Here is a 20,792-nt window from a genome sequence, read left to right on the forward strand (position 1 = left end):
TCTCAGAAGGTAGAAGAAAGTCAAAAATAACTAATTCTCTTGGAACATTTGTATTTATTTTTCCAAATACATCCTGCCAGCTCAAAAAAGTATTCAGAAATCAAATTGATATTTGGATGTGGTTTAAGAAGATCATTGAAACTTGCTGAAATGTCTTTCCATAAATACAAAGTCCCCTTAAAGCTTTAACCGTAGAGACAACTGTTAAAGTTAAAATTACAATACAAGTACCGAAACCAGTACACTAGAAGTGATGCAAGTACTTATAGCATTTCATTGAAACTTTTACTTCTGCTGGCTACCTTATTTAATAACCATCCTTTCAATGGAAGCTTTCAGTTGCATAGAAGGCCACCACCACCTTAAGATCATGTTAGTTAAGGAATACTTCAGAGGGCTTCTCTGCAAACTCATCTGCTAATTCTGTTAAATTCACCGGGTTGACTTTACCAAACGATGCTGCAGTAATTGGCCAATCACACATAATATCAAATCAAAACCCCTTGAGGTGATTGGCTCCGAGTTAAACCATACCATCCTGGCTAAAAACAGTCAAATGCATATTTATCTTTTGGTTTATTGATGGCATTGTTTAGCTTTAAGAATATTCAAAGTCCAGGGTTACTGTGGTTGAAAACGTAACAGTATTGAGTATCAGTGCCCAGCAACAACTGAAGATGTTGGCAGAACTGAACATAATTTTGGATAAATGGATGTCCAGCAGTGGCTCAGTCAGTAGGGGCTTGGACTGGGAATCGTAGGGTCGCCGGTTCAAGTCCCCGAACAGACTTGGAATATGGAAAGTGGACTGCTACTTGGAGAGGTCCCAGTTCACCTCCTAGGCACTGCTGTGGTGCCCTTGAGCAAGGCACCGGACACCTCCAATCCCCTCTCCCCATTGCTCCCCGGGCGCTGCACAATAGCTGCCCACTGCTCCTAGTACTAGGATGGGTTAAATGCAGAGGACTAATTTCACTGTGTGTGCTCTGCTGTGTGCATGCATGTGACTAACAAAGAGGGTTTCATCCTCCGATTCTATCTATCTATTGAATAGTAGTTGTTATTGCAGGTCATGTGAGGCCATGGATTGCTTTGGCATTAAAAAAGAAAAGTCCTGCTGTGACCTGATGTCTATAATGTCTATATAAGTCACACTTACTGTCAAAACATCAATCACGTCATAACCAACATCTGATTGGCTTAATGAGTCAGTATTGGCTTTGACACCATCCATCTCTACTGAAGACACACAGAGACATTACAATGAAAGTGTAGATGTAAAGGGTAGACACAAGAATGCATATAAATTAAGTAAAATGAGAAATTAAAATGTTACTTCAAAAACTATGAATGGTATTTTTCCAACTGAACTCCAATTGTAGCATTGCAGATTTCAGTGTTATTTTTCTAAATGTTGAGATATCTATTTCTAAGACGTCAACACAATGGAAGGGAAGAGAATATAATTTGCAGTGGCTACAGCCTTGGAAAAATACATTTTAACTCAACAGCATTATGTCTCTTTAGCAACAGTATCTTTGTTTCTCTTGGTAACCAACAGAATATTGGCACTGCTCTCTCCATGGCTCTGATCCTGAGGCTCTTTATGCGACGGTAAATGGTCTGCAATTATATAGTGTTTTATCAAAAGCTCTTAAAAATACAAATTCACACTTACACACTCAAACCACAGCAGCGAGCAAATGTGTAAGGCAGAGGATATGGACAGGATGAACACAGTCAAGTTCATATATCTTTTTTTGTGAAAGACACATTGGCCCTTTTACATAAGGCGCATTTTGCACTCAAGTCAACTTCCTACTATCCAAAAACACAAAAAAACATTCAAAAGGCCCAATTTTACTTATTGGGGTTTTCCCTTTTCTGTAGTGTGCTGTGTATGTTTTTGTGCATGTTAATGGTCTGATGTCTATAAAAAAGTTTCCCTCCCACACACTCCCCCCCCCTGCCTTCATTGGACTCTTTTGCTTACTTCAGTGACATAATGACATCACTATGTAACACTTGCGCTTCTATTGGCTAGCGCTCCAACACGATAGGATAAGAAGCGGGACTTCACCTAGCAGCTGATCAATCACAACAGAGCCGGCCAGCTAACCAATAAGAGCAGACTGGGCTCTGGTTTCAGACAGAGAGTGAGAAGAGGTGCTGCAGCACAGGCAGTATGAAAAAATAAAGAGCTTTTTGAACATTAAAACATAGAGACATGTCCCAGTAGAAACCTGGAAATGAGTGCAATATTTCTTCTTTAAAAAAAATGATTTTGTGCAAAATAAAATTGCGATTGTCCATTGATTACCACTGTATTGGGGTTACAGCAAAATGTAGAGGCAGATATCTCAAAACGGGGGCAAATGAAATCAACAATTGTTTTTTTTGTATTTTGTGTGAACCAATCATTTAAATGTGTAGTAGCAGTCAATGGCCAATTAGAACAGAGACAGACTTCCTGCTAAATGTGTCACTTTGACAACTTGATATTATTGACACTGGATGTGCATAACTTACACATATGTACACACGGTCAAACTACAGATGAAAATTAGTGAGCAATTTCAATCCAGAACAAACACACACACACATCCTCACCAACACATCCTTGCGCCCTGCCAGAGCAGGTTCACAGCAAAACAATATGAGGCCAATCAGGGGACCATTGGTATGGCTCTCCCTCTGATAATGAAGGCACTTTGAAAAGGTAATCTAATTCACCAGCAGCAATTAAGGCTGGGAGCGCCTTGTCACTATCAATTATCCGCTCCTTCACTCATGTTCTCCAGTGTGGACGCTGAGCCCGCCTGACACACAGCACTGTCAGACAAATCAACCTCATCAGCCAGCCAGTCACTGAGAACACTAATCATGAGAGTTTTACACACACACACACACACACACACACACACACACACACACACACACACACACATACACATACACATACACATACACATACACACACACACACACACACACACACACACACACACACACACACACACACACACACACACACACACACACACACACACACACTTTATGCCTGAATCATTGCACGATGAACTAAGTAAGCTTAACGTGAGTAGGAAGTCCTAGTACATACGGGATTCTACAGAGGGTTACCATAGGTGGTATGGCTTATGTTAGCATGTATCAAATATTGGTTATCGATAGAAACCCATGCTACTATGGAGTGTTAAGTGTGAGGGTTTTAGATCACCTAAATCATGTCCCCTCCATGAAAATCAGATCTCTGACTGACATTGCATAACTCATTATTGTTCATATTCACGACAAAAATAAATAGATGTTTTCATTAGGGCTGCATTAATCAAAATGTTAATGAAAATTGCATTATGGGCTAGTGCAAAATGTAAAATTGCAGGAGCTGCACTATTTATTAAAATATGTATAAAATAAAGAGGGAAAAGTCAGAAAAGTTCCAACTACATTCACTTATAATGGCAGATAATGTTAAAAAATATATACTGTATGTTTTCCATTATTTGTATTTTGAAAAAAAGTAATGAAAACGTTTCATGGGAGGGAAGAAATGAAATTATGTTGTGTGAAACTGTTGAAAATTGATGAATAGTATTTAATTCAACTTGGCATACGATTTAGTTTTTGCAGATAAGGTTTTATATGCAATGAGTAATGAAGTTCCAAGCAAAAATGGAAAGTGCTTTGAAAAAAGTCGACAATCAGTTTTTATATGTACTGATGCAAAGCTCTTCCAAAATTCATTAAATCGGTTAAACACCATCACTGACTTATTGCTGGTTAAACTGCAATGGTCCAAGTTCACAGATATATTAACTTGAAAGTCTTTTGAGGTTTTACCAAAGCAAGATGTGGAGATTAAATCTGTGGCGCTGATACGGGACACAGAGACACGGCACCCTGACCTGTCGCACCCTTCTAGGACCAAGGACAACCAATCCAACTAGACCTTCAGACTCCAGACAGAAGTAAAAAGGACTCTGTGAAGGTCTTGATTGCTTAACTGAATCTGTCCGACAATCAACCTTATTCCAAGGTACTGAGGAAGAGGGGATTAGCATAAGAGAACTGCTGCTGTAAAGAGTGCTGCTTTCAGAGGACTATACTGACTATGTTGCTGGAGAAATCAAACATCCTGGGCACTGATGGATACATACATACACAGTTACTTTAGATCAATTCATTGTTTCATTTCATTTCACAGCTATTTATATGCCATCACACTTGTCTTACTTGTATATTCCAGAAGTCGTTTAGCTTTTTTCTTGATTAGGAATACTGTTGCAAGTAAGTCTTTGTGTATTTTAAAGAAAAGGAAATTAAATCAATGGAGGAAAGTTTGGGGGTTAAATTAAAGACTGCATCGATTTCAATGCTCTCATATAAGCAATGATAGCTTGTAATGTCTACATCACCGATGAATTGAAAAAAAGAAAATAGCACAAAGAAAAGGGTGCAGAAAACTCTCCAGAATGCAATAAATGGACACTTCTTTCTATCACAGGAGGAAGTCCAAACGATTTTTGGTGGTTTTCTCTTCCTAATCAGGTTCAAAGGTTAAGTCACAGAGGTTTATTTAAGGTTCAAGATAAACTGTAAAAGAAACTGTATGAAACAGCAATTACAAGCCAAATGATCTGTTAAAAAACTATGGAAATACCACCAGCTTTCGACCGAATTTCATGCCTTTCCCACCCAGGTAGGCGGAAATAATCCCGTCTGTCTGCTGTATTTGTTATCTAAAAGACAGACAACGTGCTAATTGCATTAACATAAAAAATAGTCGCTTAAATGTGCAATTAGACTCTCCAAATAACCTGACCTGCTCATCTGTAAGTGAAAAGCCACAGACATGGAGGGAACACACAAACTGTGTGTGTGCAGGACATTCTTGCATCACTGTTAACCGCTAATTAAAGTATTAGCTGTATTAAAAGAATGATAACCATGACATGCGCTAACTTCAGAAAGGTACTTTATGTGCCAGAACTTCCTGTGTATTAATTAAAATAAGCAAGTTATGCCTGGGCTTTCTGAATCTTCTTCACTGAGAGGTAGGCTGATTCAATATGCTTTAAAAAGTATACATTTATCAGGAAACAAAAAAAATGTTACTCGGATCCGCTGCAGATCTGGCTACTACTGCTGAGAGTGATACAAGCTCCCATAAGGAGAAAATATTGGATTTGAGAATCTTGAACCCAAACCAAAAACCACAAGCAATTATGAAAGTTGGAAGTCAGAGCAAGAAGAAGAATAGATTAATCAATTAAAGAACTGAATTTTAATTATCCCTCTGTGGCTTTTTATTTTCTATTAGCACATACCTAATGTGCAGCCTCAGGAACAAGTACAGTCAGGAAAAAATAATAATAATCTGTAAGCTTTGCTGCCTGAGATATGAGTAGAGTAAAAGGTTAACATACAACAAAATGCTCTTTAAAAGAGGAACAGTCATCATAAAAGAAGATACAGTGTTATAAATCAAGACAGGAAATATACAGATCTAATGTCGCTAAAATATTTGAGCTGCTCTCAGCTGCAGAATAACTGCTGGCTTCTCCTCCAGCTGCGACACTTGACAAACTAAAGACACTAAAAGCTCTAATTAAACTCTGTGGAAATTGCCCAATTTGTATTTGCCATTGCAACAGAATGAAATCATTTCAACGACCTAAAGTCTTGAAGTTGAACAAGAGAGAAATGTCAATATAACTGGATTCAACAAAAAAGAACACCCTATGTCATCACCGGAGCCCATTCTTATAGAGCTATACTTCCCTAATATGTAAGGTTGTATTTTTCTTTCATGTGCATCAGTGATTTCTCTAGATTCAGTTGTTATTCCACGTTTCTCTACACACGTTTGTTATTGATTCCTACGGATCAAAAAATGCCTCCGCTCACCCTTCAAGTGTCAAATCAAATTATCATACTGTGCAGCAGATGATTGAAAGACCCGAGCGTCACAAATCAAAACAGCTCACTTGAAAGGAAAGGCAGATTTAAGGCACTATGAAACACACAAGCTCAATAAGAGCCGCAGTCATTGTGATCTGTGTTCTATCTTTTGTTCCTTTATGTCTGTTTTGTTCATTTATCTAAGTCTTTGTGTGCTTTTATTTTCAGTTTGGTTCTTTTTTTGTTTGCTAAAAGACATTTAAAATGGTGCTTGATATGAAGTTTCATGAATTGTTGGTTGCTCCTTTTACCTTTTAAAATGAACGCAAAACTGCCGCAGAGCTGACACTGAATATTAATCTTGTAAACTGGAATCGTTTGACTCAACGACAAATGCCGATCACAAGCCAAAACAGATTACCTGCTCTTCTGAACTTCAATACTACATCAAAGAGAAAGATAGCTGCCATTCACCAGATTATGTTACCAACTACCTGGTGAATGCAGCATTTTCAGCAAAAGAGACACATTTCTCTACATAGATGGTGGAAACCAAAACAGAGCTCAAAGGAGAGTGAAAATTGAACTATGGAATACATAACTCTATAGATAAATGCATTTGATGCTCACTGTCTACCACCTGCTAACTAGCATGTTTATCTGACTTTGTATATAAGTTGTCAAATAAATAGATTCAATAATTATGGATGGCTAGTATCTCATACTCACTCAAACACATGCTTCGGTTTTACTTTGATGTTTTTATTTTATTTTCTATGTTTCTTTTCATGGCTCACACATTTGGTTTGTTGTGGCGTATTTTAGTTGTTTTTTACGTCGGGTTTGTTTGTCTTTGTTGTTTTGTCGTTGTTGTTTTGTCTTGGTCTTCTTCTGTTGTTTAAGTTATGTTGCTAAGCATTTTTTGGTTTGGTTCTGCCTATGTGGGCATGTGCGGGTAGAGGAGAGAGGGAGTGGGGAGTGTAGTGAGTGTATTGTGATACTATAATGTAAATGAAATGGCATCGGTCATTGTACACTATAAAGAAATACAAAGACACATTAAAATAGTAAAAAAGTTGTTTTTTTTAAACACATGCTTCGGCAAAATGCCTTTTCTCTATTTTCCCCACACCTTTTTTTTTACGAGTTTGCCATGCATTGCTTTCATAGAATAACTCACATATACATATTTTATATCCCCCTCAAAAACTAGCACTTTAAACTTTTATTGTTTTATCTGAATTATTGTGAATAACCCGCAATAAATCATTTTTCGATCAATTGAGACCGGTACAAAAAACACTGGGCTACATATTGGAAATACAAACTGTGAGCTTTCACCGACCCCAGTCCAAAAAGTATAAACAGTTTCTCTCCTCAGTAGCCTTCTAAAAAGCAAAAACCACTATCAGCCTGATTTGATCTACAACATCTAATGGCAGATCAGTAGAGTTGGTCTTTGAGTCATCACAGTGCTGAAGCATCCACAGGAAGCGTGCCCCGCTGCTGTTGACGGACTCCAACAGCCACTCAGAGAGCCGAGACAGCAACAAAGATGGAGGGAAAAGCATGAAGGATAAACAAAAACAAACACAGACATCAAGAGTCATTGTAGCAGCGTGTTAGAGCCACGTGAGGCAGCCCACCCTTCGGAGAGAATAGCAGCTGGTGTGTCTACTAACAGCCCTACAGGGGCCGTGGCCTCCACTGCCACAAATACGGAGAAGCAGAAAGGAGAGATAGGAGGAGGGCTGGGTGATGGAGGGGGACACTAAGGGCTAAATGGGGTGAGCAGTTAAGCCTTGTTGGTTACAGTATTGGCAGGAAATGTAGGAGATGAGAGGGGGCATGACAGGTTTACGGTCCATTTTAAAGTCACAAGTACAGGAACGGAATATTTTTTCTTCAAGACAAATACAATTGGTGTCGGATTGGGTGTTGACTTATTTAAATGTGAATCTCCTAAGGATTCAACTGTATTACAATTTTGATCTTATGTCTGTTTTTGGGCCACAAAATCAAGTTTATATAGAAGCCTAACAAAGCAAGAAACATGAGCAGTAACATTAACAAGGTTTACCAAAGTCAGTATTACTTTTGTTACTTTTAAAAAGTCAGCTTTATTTTCTAAAACGGACAAAAAACATCAGTTATAAAGAGGTGGACATCTCTTTAAAAATGTTTTCCTATTAAACACAGGTTATAGGACATTAAACTAATCATAGACTTGTGTTGAACAATATTACTATGACATGTTAGAGTAGCTATAGATATAAGGGTAATCTATGTGTAAACAAAATGGCATATTTAATCATTTTATAGTGAATTAATGACATGATTTGGTGTACCAACGAGTGAATAATTTATTTGAATAATTATTATTATTTAAATGGGACTTCAATTTACAGAATCGTTATTATTATCATAACAATGTGTAGCCAATTATCTCCTTGATTTTTTCTTTGATTAATTGTTATTTCTTTTTTTTGTTTTATGCTTTCAAAGTGCACCAGTAAATGTGTGGTATTTTTGCTTTGAAAAACTGAAATTATTAATGGATTATTAAAACATTTAATTCATTCTCTTTTCTAACTTAGTATCACGTCATTACTGTGGGACGTAGATGAGGCTTACTGACCTCTACACCTACGTAAATTATAACATTCCGAGTCCATGTTGCTCCAGGCCTGCTTCACTCGTTTCTGTTCTCCAAATGTCGCACTCGGTTAAAGGTTCAAGAACCAAAGTAACTACAGAATCCACTCTTCAGCAAAGATCCTAAAAACTCACAAGTCAATCGTGAGGAATAATTGTCCATTTGGTTGAAAACACTGTGCAGTGATCTGATGTAGGGAAATTAAAGCAGAAGTCCGCTGTCACGTTACACAGGTTTGGACTGGAATCCAGGTTTATTTCAAAACGTTCTTAGAATATTACTTAGAAGAAATTGAAACTGGTGAGCATAACACACACTCGACAGCATCAGACAATAAACATCAACTCCATAACACCGCGTTTACTTTCACTTATTTCTGTCTAAGCCTTTTTCATAAAGCCATTCCAAACTAAAAGCTAAATCCAGCAGCAAGGCTGTACTGAACAACATATTATTTTACAATATTTCTCAATATTCAATACGAGCGTGTTTGTGCGCTTCTGACATTGCTAGTCCCGTCCACCGTGTTCCTTTATCTTCTTTATCTCCCCCTCTTTCCCTATCTCTCTCTCCATTTCAATATTGAAGAGAGTTTTATTAAGGGCTAGACTCGGGTGTGCTGAGGCGCTCTCAGTAATTTTCCTACAAAGTGCTTTAATCCATCACACGGCCAACATGTGGCCTTTGCAGCCATACATCATCTCAGCCCAGGGAGGGAGAGGAAAGGGAAGGAGAGGGAGTGGAAGCATAATTTCTGCTCACCTCCTCCTCCTCCTCACCCCGTCTTCTCCTTCTTCTTCTTCTCTACCTTCATCTCCCTCCAGAGTTTCCCACCTGGGAGGGAAACCACATCTTCTGCACATATTCCTCAGACTCTCTCTCCATTTACAAATGAGAGTGAGGCATGAGCGAGGATCGAGTGAGGGGGGCAAAGAGAGGGAGAGAAAATGAAAGAGATGGAGATAGCCGTGAGTGAATGACAGGGAGAGAGAAAGAGATAAGGAAAATGGAGAAAAGCTTACTCGAATGAATTAAAATTGGGGACAAAAGCAGGTGAGAGGAAGTCAGGCAGTGTGTGTGAGCAAGGTAACAGCATCTGTACGAGGAAATAGAAATGGGGAGTAAAGGAGTGTACATGGGGGAGAAAGAAAAAAAAAAGTGCTTCATTTCCCAGCATGCAGCTGGTGCAGTATTGCCCTCTGTGTTGCCCCCGGCCAACACCTGCCTCCATTTCGCTCTCTCCGCCCTCCCTGTGCCGAGGAGCAGCGGTGAACTCTGGGCCCCCTGACTAATGGAATGGGCCCTCTCCTCCAACCATTAGACGATTGGTGTCCCTTTCCGCGCCCCTGGGTGCCCTACGCCACAGGAAAAGGGAGTGGAAGGGGGCGAGGGAGAAGATGGTGGCCATTGGCCTTTTTTCTCCTTTTGCCAGAACACCTGGCCAGAACATCAGAGCCTAGAGTAATCCAGCCAGAGTAAGGCTTGACATAGCTTAGCATCTGACTGAGGCCATTTCTGAGAGGATATTAGAAATTGTGAATTGGGCGTATAGCACTACAAGGTTCCAGAGAAGAAAGTCTCTGAATGTGCACGAATGAACGAATGGTTTGTGTGATTTCATTTAGCCGCTAAATCCAGTGCTCTGCCTCAATTACATCTGCTTTACTCAGATAGAAAACACACTGTGTGAGTACAGAGGGAGGAGGGGGGGGGGGGGGAGCATGGAGGGGATTGAGGATTGAATCTCTCGATGAGCTGATAGCACGTCCGCAGACAGCGAGCCAAGCTGTGCCGCTGTAATGTTATGCTAATGGTATGCTAATGGTATGCTAATCTTCCGGCAGTATTCCACCTCACCGGAGAGAAGGGGAATCGGGGAGGCCTTTCACCATTGGTTGGAGACCGGGGACTTCCACGTGTCAGAGTTCAAGACAGAATCATGCACACACAGACACAGAGACACACACACACACACACAAACACACACTTAATTCTTGAAGCAGTGATCTCAGCTAAAATAAAAACAATGCAACACACAGACCTAATCTGGCTCTAATCGGATTTGCAAAGTCTTAAGTAAGCAAGAAATAATACCTGTAAACAATGCGGTGTCATGTGATGTTACTTCAAACTGGGGCGGCTGGATTGTAAGTAAGCCTGCAAGCTAAGATGACTTTCTTTTCTTTTTTTTCCTTTAATCAGCGTGTAATATCAAGTCGCTGTGCTGTTGTTCCGTGTAACAGAAAAATCATCTATTTGAGATCGCGATCAGGTTCCTTTTTCCTTTGTCATTGTGTGCGAAACCCTGCACCTGTAATGGCTGCCATTACCTGCCTAGTCAAAGCGTCTCTTTCTCCCGGGCTCATAATGATTGCATTAAACCACCACATCTTTGTTTTGGAGATGACATTGAACATTGTGTAACAGTAATCTTTGAATCCACGTCAGGATACTGACACATAATTACAAGCGAGGGATCCTGGGTGCACTGCATTTGTTTGTGTCTTTATTTAATGTTTCTACATTTCACTGCATCATTGAGAATGAGCCGATTTACCCTCCAAAAAAAGGAACCTATAAGTCATCTTTTAAAGATTTCTAAATGAGCAAGGTGTAAGACAAGTGAAAGATAAACGTGGATAGATAAACTCCATCTCCCCGACACATTTAAAAATCATAAAGACTGACAGGAAACGCTTCAGTGCACCTGCGAAATAGCAACTGCAATGCATCACAGTAAATCTGTCCGTGTGGCATAAAGACATCATCGCGGGTCTTTCGCTTTGTTTTTCTTTGTGTTTCACAGTTGCAAAATGGATATGTCAAGGCTGCACAATAGAAAGACGAGATGACATTTTCCTGGATGGCGTACACTAAATCAAAGAGACCAACAATATGTTGAGTGCCAGCATGGAGACATTTGATTCCCATTCCACTCATGCGGCATTACCACTGGAATGCCAGCAGACATCACAATCCTCCCCGAGCCGGCGCAGGGGCTGCTTGTCAGACTTTTCATTCCACTTCAATGTTTTAAATATATATATATGCATATCACAGCAAATTGTGAAGCGTCGGATTCTTGTTGATATTAGGATATTTACAGTAGGTTTGACTTAACAAAGGCGAGTTAGTGTCAGTGACATTTAGCATCAGCCTCTGGCAACAGACAGGTAGAAGCTGGTAGTCAGCAGATTGGACCTGGGGGGATCGTGAGAGTGGGGGTTGCTCGGGATATGGAGGTGCTGGGTTGGACACCTTATTAACATACAACACGCTTACTGCATATCCTTGACAATGGATTACTAAAGAATCCCACCACAGCATCTTTTCACTGGTTTCTACACTGCTACAATATTTCAGAACACAATCACATTATAATCTGACAAAAAGGGCTGTCGCGACACATTGATGTGGTACGATTTAATGACCAAACATCCACTATTATCATCGATGCAACGAAACAGCACAATACGCATTATGGTCCTGTAAATGGGCTTTTATTTTGAAATTATTTTCTCCTTCCTAAATAATTAAACATTGCATAGGCACCGATTTCTACAACACTGCTGGAAAATAGCATAATTTTAAACAAAACCACAATCTGAACCAAATAGGGGTGCAACGATACACTGACGTGGATCAAGTGTTGATATATACGGCTCCGGAAAAAATGAAGAGACCACTGCAGCATTCTCAGTTTCTCTGGTTTTACTATTTATAGGTATGTCTTTTTTTTATTGTATTCTATAAACTACTGACAACATTTCTCTGTGTTGGAATTCAACAGACACTGGAATGGCTGCCATACATGTAGAGATAAAGATTTAAGAAAAATGTGGAGTGGTCTCTTAATATTTTCCGGAGCTGTACATGTGGATCCCTTTAATGATCATAGATCCAATATCATTAATGCATTTTAGAATGCCCATGAAACCTTTGTTTCCCCATTTAAATCCATTTCTAAACAGTTCCTCAACAAGGCATATGATCACAATATGAACCAACAGACAGGGGTACAACAGTACATCGATATGGATCGACTTGATGACGAACAAACCAAAGTCATTGATGCGATGTGGAAAAACAGTACATGTCATCTCTGAGATATGCTTTTATTTTGAAATTACCATGGAAAAGTCCTTACGTAGGAACAGGGCACGTTATTTACACCATAACATAACTACATTTATCACAAATGTATTACGAGTACTACATAAATGCACAATTATTTTTGTATTTGTGGCAAATGGCAACATGTTTGCTTCTGTTTTAGTCCTTTCAGGTGGCCAGTGCAAGGGGGGACTATCAGTGGGGTGAGAGCAGAAAGCAATGCAGGGAGAGGCAGAGGTGTTTGTGTGCATACATGAGGGACAATGAGAGAGAGACATGCAGAGAGGAAGAGACGGGGGTGGACTGTCCAATACACTCCTGATAAAGGTCAGCGAGATGTTTTATTCATGATCCAGGCAGCAGCAGCGGCAGAAGAGGGGCCAAGGTTGAAATGAGCTTGCGTCCCCGTTCCCCAGGGCCAGCGCTGCACACGGCCTCACACCGGGCCAGCAGACACGGTCCCTAACTCTTATCAATAATGCCAAAATGCACACACACACTCTTTCAGTATCACTTATCAATAACTTCAAATCTGATTGAAGGAGAAACACACCCGCTGCCAAAGATCATTCATTTAAATATGCTTTAAATGGATGAAATTATACTAAAAGTGGACTCTTAGAGACTGCAGGTGTGACGTCATATGGGTTTTCCCAGATTTCTCACCTGTAGGGTCTATCTATAAACCATTTTAAACAAAAGTATAAAAATGGAGAACACAACATCTAAAAACTCAAGATATCCCAGATTTTGAATGTAACCGAGCACAGCACGAATGGATGTCAAATCATAAGGGCTCTTACCTATTTAATATTTCTCACTGTGAATATCTCATAGAAGACAGAAGTTCCTTTCAAAATATGTTATGCCCTTGAACAGCCTCTTTGAACTCGCCCTTACAAAAAAAATACAGTATTCCAGCTATCCAAGACCCGCTCACATCCCTTTATTTTGTTTTAACTGCAGTCGAGAACGTTTTTTTGAGGGAGCTGACACAATTTCAGACTCAACAACCAAAGCCTTTAAAGTATTGATGTGGATAAATCACATGTAGTCTTCTGACAAATGGAAAGATTTCAGCATGACAGATTAGAACTCAGGCAAATAGGTAAAGACCCAATCATCTCCAAAGACATTCAACTGGAGCCTATTCCACATATTGGAGTTTCCCACAGGCGTGAACTGCTTAGATAGTGTGTATGTGCATGCATGTGTCTTTATATGTGTGTCACTGTGTGTAGACGGCCGACTCTAGTGCCTTTGATCAGATATGAAATATTCAGAAAGGCTGCTGTAATTTGATGAAAGTCAGATATCCCTCAAATAGGAAACACAAGTCAGCACTTTGGCAGCTCTTGAAAAAAAACTCAGTAACTGGGAGCTGTAAGATCCAGGCCTATATATGTGGAGGCAACAACAAGGGGCTTTTAAACAGGCACTGACCTGCTGTATGAACTCCAGTGTGTGCTGCTCAGCCAGAGCTCTGGCGGCTCTGATGCCTCCGTCCATTTGCACTGCATAGAAGACATGGCGGTTGGTCCCACGATGCCCCTCTGTGGTCACAAGCTTCATCTGCATCAGGCAGAGGAGCACCAGCACAACTGCACTGAACATGGAGCCTGTAAAAAGGAAGAACATATGGGACAAAAGGACTGATTAGTTATCAAATAGTTGTAGAAAATGCAATTTTTTATTAAAATGTATGTCCATAATGTATATTTTAAGACATTCCTTTTTTGGAAATGATATTAGAGTGTGTTCCTAGAGGGTAAACCAGAATAAAAGTGCTGCAGTGATGAAGTATTTATGTAAGCCAACCTTGATGTTAGCATGGCCAGAGAAAAAGACTATTAGAAATCCTTTATTCCATTGGCTGTGACCATCCTATACAACATCCTGTTTAAATACGTCTCCCCTCCAACACACACACACACACACACACACACACACACACACACACACACACACACACACACACACACACACACACACACACACACACACACACACACACCTTGACTCAAACTTAAGCCCCCTTTCAAAGCCTCAGTGATCCTTCGTAGGACATTCTGCCACCAGCCCCATCGCTTAATCTTAATGTATACTAAATGATACTGATATTTGAATGGACCCAAGCCAGTGGAAGAACAAACCTCTCTTTTACTGCCCATTTGTAACTTTAAGATGCGATTTCCCTATTTGTGTGTGCATGAATTGTATGTTGTTCTGTGTATGGTGAGTGTAGCTTCATTTGCCAGTGCCAAAGTTAAATTTCCATTTGACATAAATGTAATGGACGATGAAATAATCTGAATCATCTGAATCTGAATTGCGACGGATCCCTCAGCAAGAACCAATGGGTTTTTCCATTGAATTTCAGAAAATGGCAGAAACCAAGATCTGTGGCAAACAAACAATTACGATGCTAACTGGTTTTGTTCAGCAGGATCATCTCCACTATTTACTGTACACCTCTTTTATGATTTTGAAAGGTAAATGCTATAGCAAGAAGTAAAAGCCAACATTACACTGTAAACTAACTACATCACGGTCACATGGCTGCTCATCACCACTGCTAAGCTAAAGCAGCTAAGGTTCGGGGTGATTTGGTTACTTGTGAGCAACTGCTGTGTTTTAATGACGCATAAAAGATTCCAAAATGTACAATTTGGGTATTTACTGACATATTTACTGGGTATTTTAACTTGTGTAACAATACTTTAACAATATCTAAAGCTTGTTAACCACAGATCTTATTTCAGGCATTTAACCAAAAAGAAATTCAAAAATGAGTTGCCTTCAAGACGAGGGAAACAGATGTAGCCTAAAAAAGTAAACTGCTAGCTCATTTCTGAAATTTTGGAACTCATTCCTGCACCATTCTTTGAAAACCTTTAAATACACTGATGCAAATAAGCAGCATAGTAGAAAAAAAGCATGACAGTAACTCATGACTATTCCTATTTCGATTAATTTATTTAGTTATAAAATATTTCTTAATATTGTTAAAAGTAGTAATTGTGAAAAATGCCCAACATGACATTCATCTAACAACTTTTGTCCAACCTACCCTCAAATACCCTATACATTAAGTGTATCAGAAATGATTAAGAAAAGCATCACATTCTCACATTTGGTAAACTGGAACCAGACCAAACTGACAAACAAATAGTTGCTCTTTTACATTTTTCGGCTCTTAACTTTTAAACAAAACTTTTCAGTATCCCACTGGATGCTCTTTCCAAAAATAAAGTTTCCAAACTGACATTATTAATATCCACATAAAAAAACACAAACACCTACGGTTTTAAACATTACCACAACACTCCAAATCCCATCTAACTACACAAATGAGTTTATAGAGTGTGGGATTCAGCATCTCTGCGCAGAGTTGGCAATTGTGAAGCAATTTGCCCACAGCCACCTCCTCTGTACTTTTGCACGAAATCCACAGCGGCTGCCACCTACATCATGCGCACCACCCACCTGTAGCCACAGAGTGAAGCGTCCAGGAGAAATCTTTCACCCAGTGTGATGAAAGCTAGAACTCTGGCATCGGGGGGCCCGGAGCGAGACAACGCACTCTCTCCAGTTCCCAACCCACACGTTTAATCTCCTGGCCTTGATGCAAATGCTTCTGAGAGCAGAAAGGCAGCGGCGCTCTCATTGTGTGAACTGACTTCCCTCTTTAAGCAAAACAGGAACTTTATCAGGCTTTTCTTTATGCCTGCGCTTTCCTGTGAACTGTGGTAGAATGAAAAGTTGTCACCCCTCTCTTCTCAGTGACTACTTGACGAGAAAAAAAAACACTCAGACCAATGCATTACTGAAGAACATTAATTGCTTACTCTCCCACTCCTTCCCCCAGATTATGCAACTAACATTTATTGCTTATCCATGAATATGGTCAATATCGTTATATAAGCGAATTTAAACCCAATTAGAAAAGGGATTTTATAACTGGTTCCTTTCCAAATATACACATAGCTCCGGAACAACTAAAGGCTTCATATCTTAGTAATTTGGCAACAATTTCATGGACAACTATTCCATCTTCTTTTGATAGGAGTTTAAGTCATGTTCTGAGTGAAAATGCTAATAAAATGTTGATGTTTCATCTTCACAATTCTGCTGCTTTTGTGCGAGTCCTCAAGATGTTAAACTAAAGATTTTAAAAGATTTTGGAATGTTGGTGGGAAACTTGGGCTTCTGTAAATAGTTCGACATTTTTTACTTCTTTCTGACATTTCAACACAAAATAAATAATTAATAATTAATAAAATAATCAACAGATTAATAAATAATGAAAGTAATTGTTAGTTAAAATCCCATATCATTGTTAGAAATGGAATCTATTGCCTGCACTCTCTGGCAGAAAATGCATTGTCATAATCTTTGTTTGATTGTTAATTTACTTTCGAGGCAACGTTTTTCAAATCTGCCATTTCTGTGGTAGTCTCCATGATATTTAAAGAGGCCCTAGTATGCTTGTTTTTGGTTTCCTCTTCCCTGTGGTGTGTTATATAGGTTTTTGTGCATGTAGATGGTCTGCAAAGGCTAATATGCCTAAAGTTGACATCACAGGGACCCCCCCCCCCACTGCCTGAAACACCTCCATTGGACTCCTTTGTTTACTTCTGTAACATAATGACAGACAAACTTTTCCAACACATCTCCAAGCTGATAACCAATCACAACAGAGCCGACAGAGGGGGAACACAAGCAGTATGAGAAAAATAAGGATCTTTTGAACATTAAAGCATGAAAACATATAACAGTAGAGGCACAAAATTCAAATATGAACCGGAACATTTCAATATTATGTCCTCTTTGAGGGTAGGCTATACGAACGTTGGTCACACAGAACAAGCGTTTTGATTAGGAAAATTGGGTTTTCGGAATTATTGATGGACATTTGCACTATCTCACACATTTTTAACCAAAAAAAGAATCAAAATTAATTCAGAAATTATTCTGAAGATAATGACTAATTAATAAAATGGCTAGTTGCAGCTATACATTGTTGTTAGAATGGAATCTATTGCCTATGATCTTTGTACTTTTTGGAGCTAATTCTTCAATTTCACTCCCAAAAACACCCACTCCCACACATTGGAACTCCAAACTGGAAGATTGAGATCTCTCACTCCATTTAATTCAGTTTGTATGTTTACCTGACTTCCCTTCAAAAGCAAAGTGCCCCCTCCTGCAGCATTTCCCCCCAAACAACAAGCAGTGCAGCTGACCACCGTTTAAAGTCTACAGCATCCTTCAGCTCAATCTCCCAAGCCACTGATTGAAATCGATAACCTCACTTGGGGCTCGGGCCCCAGTCAATCCCACTGGAGGTGCAGGGCCGGCGGCGTGCACCCCACCACCCAACGAGGAGTGGAGCCTCGGGCACAGATGGAGTAGACAGGCAGAGAGGGAGGGAGAAAGGGGTGAGCGCATGAGTACAGCAGCTCCACATTGAACAGTGTCAGGGCCTCGGGGCCTTCTGGGACGCTGATAAAGTACCTGGACATTTTTATAGACAAACTACTTATTTCCGTCCTCATATCGCTCGGGAAGACTGATAACTTTATATTCCTCTCAGGCAGATGAATGAAAGGAGGGGGGGGCCTTTCAGGAGTTTAATTGATCAAACTGTAGCCACAAGGGTTTTTTTTTCTGGAGATAAAAGAGACTAGCTCTCCCCCTTTACAATGCAGAGATCTTTTAGAAAGCAGACCCAAAGAAAAAAGAGAATGTAAGTCATTATGCAAAGTCATTACAAGCCTCTGACTATACTCTTAAAAGAGATGGAGTTAATGGTGGAATTGTATCGTACAGGATTTCCAGAGGTCAAATTACCCGTCATAGGATAACGTTGCCCCGATTTGACTCTAACCAAACTTATAGATGGCTGTTTTGAGGTCAAACTCTGACAACAGTAAAATATCATGTACTACTGCTCACAGGAAAACATGCAAGGACATGAGGGTACAGATCCCTTACTGGAGTCGATGTGAGCATTCCCAAAAGAGTAGTGTAGGACTTTATCGTCCCACCAAAGCAAAATACATGTCTTTGGTTTGCTAATCAGGAGAATAAACACAGTGAAAACAATATATCTTTTGCACTGTGTTTATTGTAGTGAGTGGCATTCTCACATAAAGTAATAATCATGACCCACGTCAAAGAAATTGAAATCTTTAGGTTGAGGGTTACTTTCATGCTGTCTTTATTGATTGCACATAACAAAGAATATTTTATTATTTTGTTTGCAAAAAGTGTTTGTATATTATTGTCCAGAGTGCATTTAACCGAAATTAAGAGTGGAGGAAATGCTCAGTGTTATCTTTCCTATAAACAGCAACATTACGAGGTGTATTTTATCATTTGTGTCATTGTCCTGCAATTCTCTAACTCTAGTCAACTTGCTTTTATTTGCCACAGTAACGTCTACGTCCAAGACTGGGATATATCTAAATCTGAAGTGTCATAAGTAAGGAAATTCATGCATTCACCAAATTGTCCATCCTTGCAATCTTTTTAAAAAATTACATAGGGGTCAACAAAAAGTTGCAAAATGGGCACCTATTGGAGTGTGTAGTAAACCTAAAACTATATCATTTCTATAAAATAGATTATATAGTAGGCAACAGTAAAAAAATGCCGGTATTAGTTGGGATCAGGCTTCCAATTTTAGTCTGAGTAGTATTGCCCTATCAAGCTTTAAAATGTTCTGGTTAATATCAGGTAAACTGTCTGTGTGAATAGCAAAAGAGACGCATTGGCCCAAATGCAATCTCTGAACCTATTGGCTATCAAATGATGACTATTTAGCTTGAAAATAGATTTAACAAGGTTACTTGTGAAACAATCTTTTTTTCGACATCTCTCAACTCAGGCTCCACAAGCCAAATGGCTTGTCAGTAAACAATGGGCGACGTGCAGAACAGGAAGTCTCGTTGAAATTCCACTCTTTGGCTTGGTGGCCTCAGAGTCCGGCACTCGACAAAACTACACCTGTACTGGCTGGTAGTTTTATTTATTTATTTTTAAAAAGCTAATTTAAGATTGGCGGCTAGCTGAAAAGTCTTTGATAAGGTAAGTTTTCAGGGAGGCTAGGTAGCCACTCAGTCCTCTGATTGTTAAATTCATGTTAAACCCACGCAAACATTTTTCAACTCCCTTTGATTATCTTGTAAGCTAGATTGTTTGTTTAGTTTGATATTTTGGACTTGTCTAATAACCTTTCCCCACTTTTGTCCTTTCCAGGGCCCCATAGAAAGCAGAAGGGTAACTACTAATGTCACTGACAATGGTTGCATTTAGGTTTGCCAGGCCCTGGTCGTGTCAATGCTGAGTAACTGGCATGACTTAAGGGTTACCTGAATGAACTGCAACAGAGCCATGGTCAACAATATTTTTACTTACACTTCTCTTACTTTCCCAGTTAAACATTTTTTTAAAAGTCTATTCTGAGTAGCTCCACCATTAACAACCTGAATGAGGTCTAACCAGGCAATACTGTGACGGTGTATTACTTTTATTATAATGTAATTTTACAGAGGGGCAAAATTACAACAGTTGATGCTTCTGTAGTAGTCTGTCATTAGTGACCTTTTTGTGAGCAATAGTAGTCCATTACACAAATTATACATCAGGTAATTTACTATAACATAATAAAATCAACCTGTATCAAATATAGGTGATAATATAATACATAAGAAACATGGAGTGCATCAAGAGAATGGTCTGGAACAAATCTTTCTAGTGATCACATTTTAAAGTCCTGTGTCTCATGCTGAAGTCAACCTGGTCTAATGCATCCAGACTGTAGACGAGGCTACTTCAGAAGGCGAGGGGAGGGGGGGATGAAACAGGTTCAAACCTCACCCCCTCCATGTACTACAGGGCACAGACAGGATTGAATAGGTTTGTAGTGTAGTGACAGAAAAAAAAAGCGAGCATTTACCTTTCATTTGCAGGCGATAGAGACTTCACACACACGGACTGCCTCCTGTTGAAAGCAGGGAGAGAGGTCGATGCATCGTAAAGGAATAAATCTCCCGACGCGTCCATTTTATCGTGTCTACTGACTCCTGTTAATAAA

The 20,792-nt window shown here is 39.5% G+C and overlaps 1 protein-coding gene across 1 annotated transcript in view; it reads right to left on the reverse strand.

The window, feature by feature from the left end:
• Positions 1-20,782, reverse strand: part of LOC134862067 (furin-like protease kpc-1) — a 181,542-nt gene extending 160,760 nt beyond the window's left edge. The window contains exons 1-2 of the mRNA XM_063879750.1: positions 20,655-20,782; positions 14,135-14,310 (exon numbers count right to left, since the gene is read on the reverse strand). Of these exons, the coding sequence (XP_063735820.1) occupies positions 14,135-14,310; positions 20,655-20,661 (183 nt within the window). The 5' untranslated portion in view covers positions 20,662-20,782. The remainder of the gene's footprint in view (positions 1-14,134; positions 14,311-20,654) is intronic.
• Between the last annotated feature and the right edge of the window lie 10 nt (positions 20,783-20,792).

This window comes from Eleginops maclovinus, chromosome 3 (genome assembly GCF_036324505.1).
Source record: "Eleginops maclovinus isolate JMC-PN-2008 ecotype Puerto Natales chromosome 3, JC_Emac_rtc_rv5, whole genome shotgun sequence".
Classification (NCBI taxonomy): domain Eukaryota; kingdom Metazoa; phylum Chordata; class Actinopteri; order Perciformes; family Eleginopidae; genus Eleginops; species Eleginops maclovinus.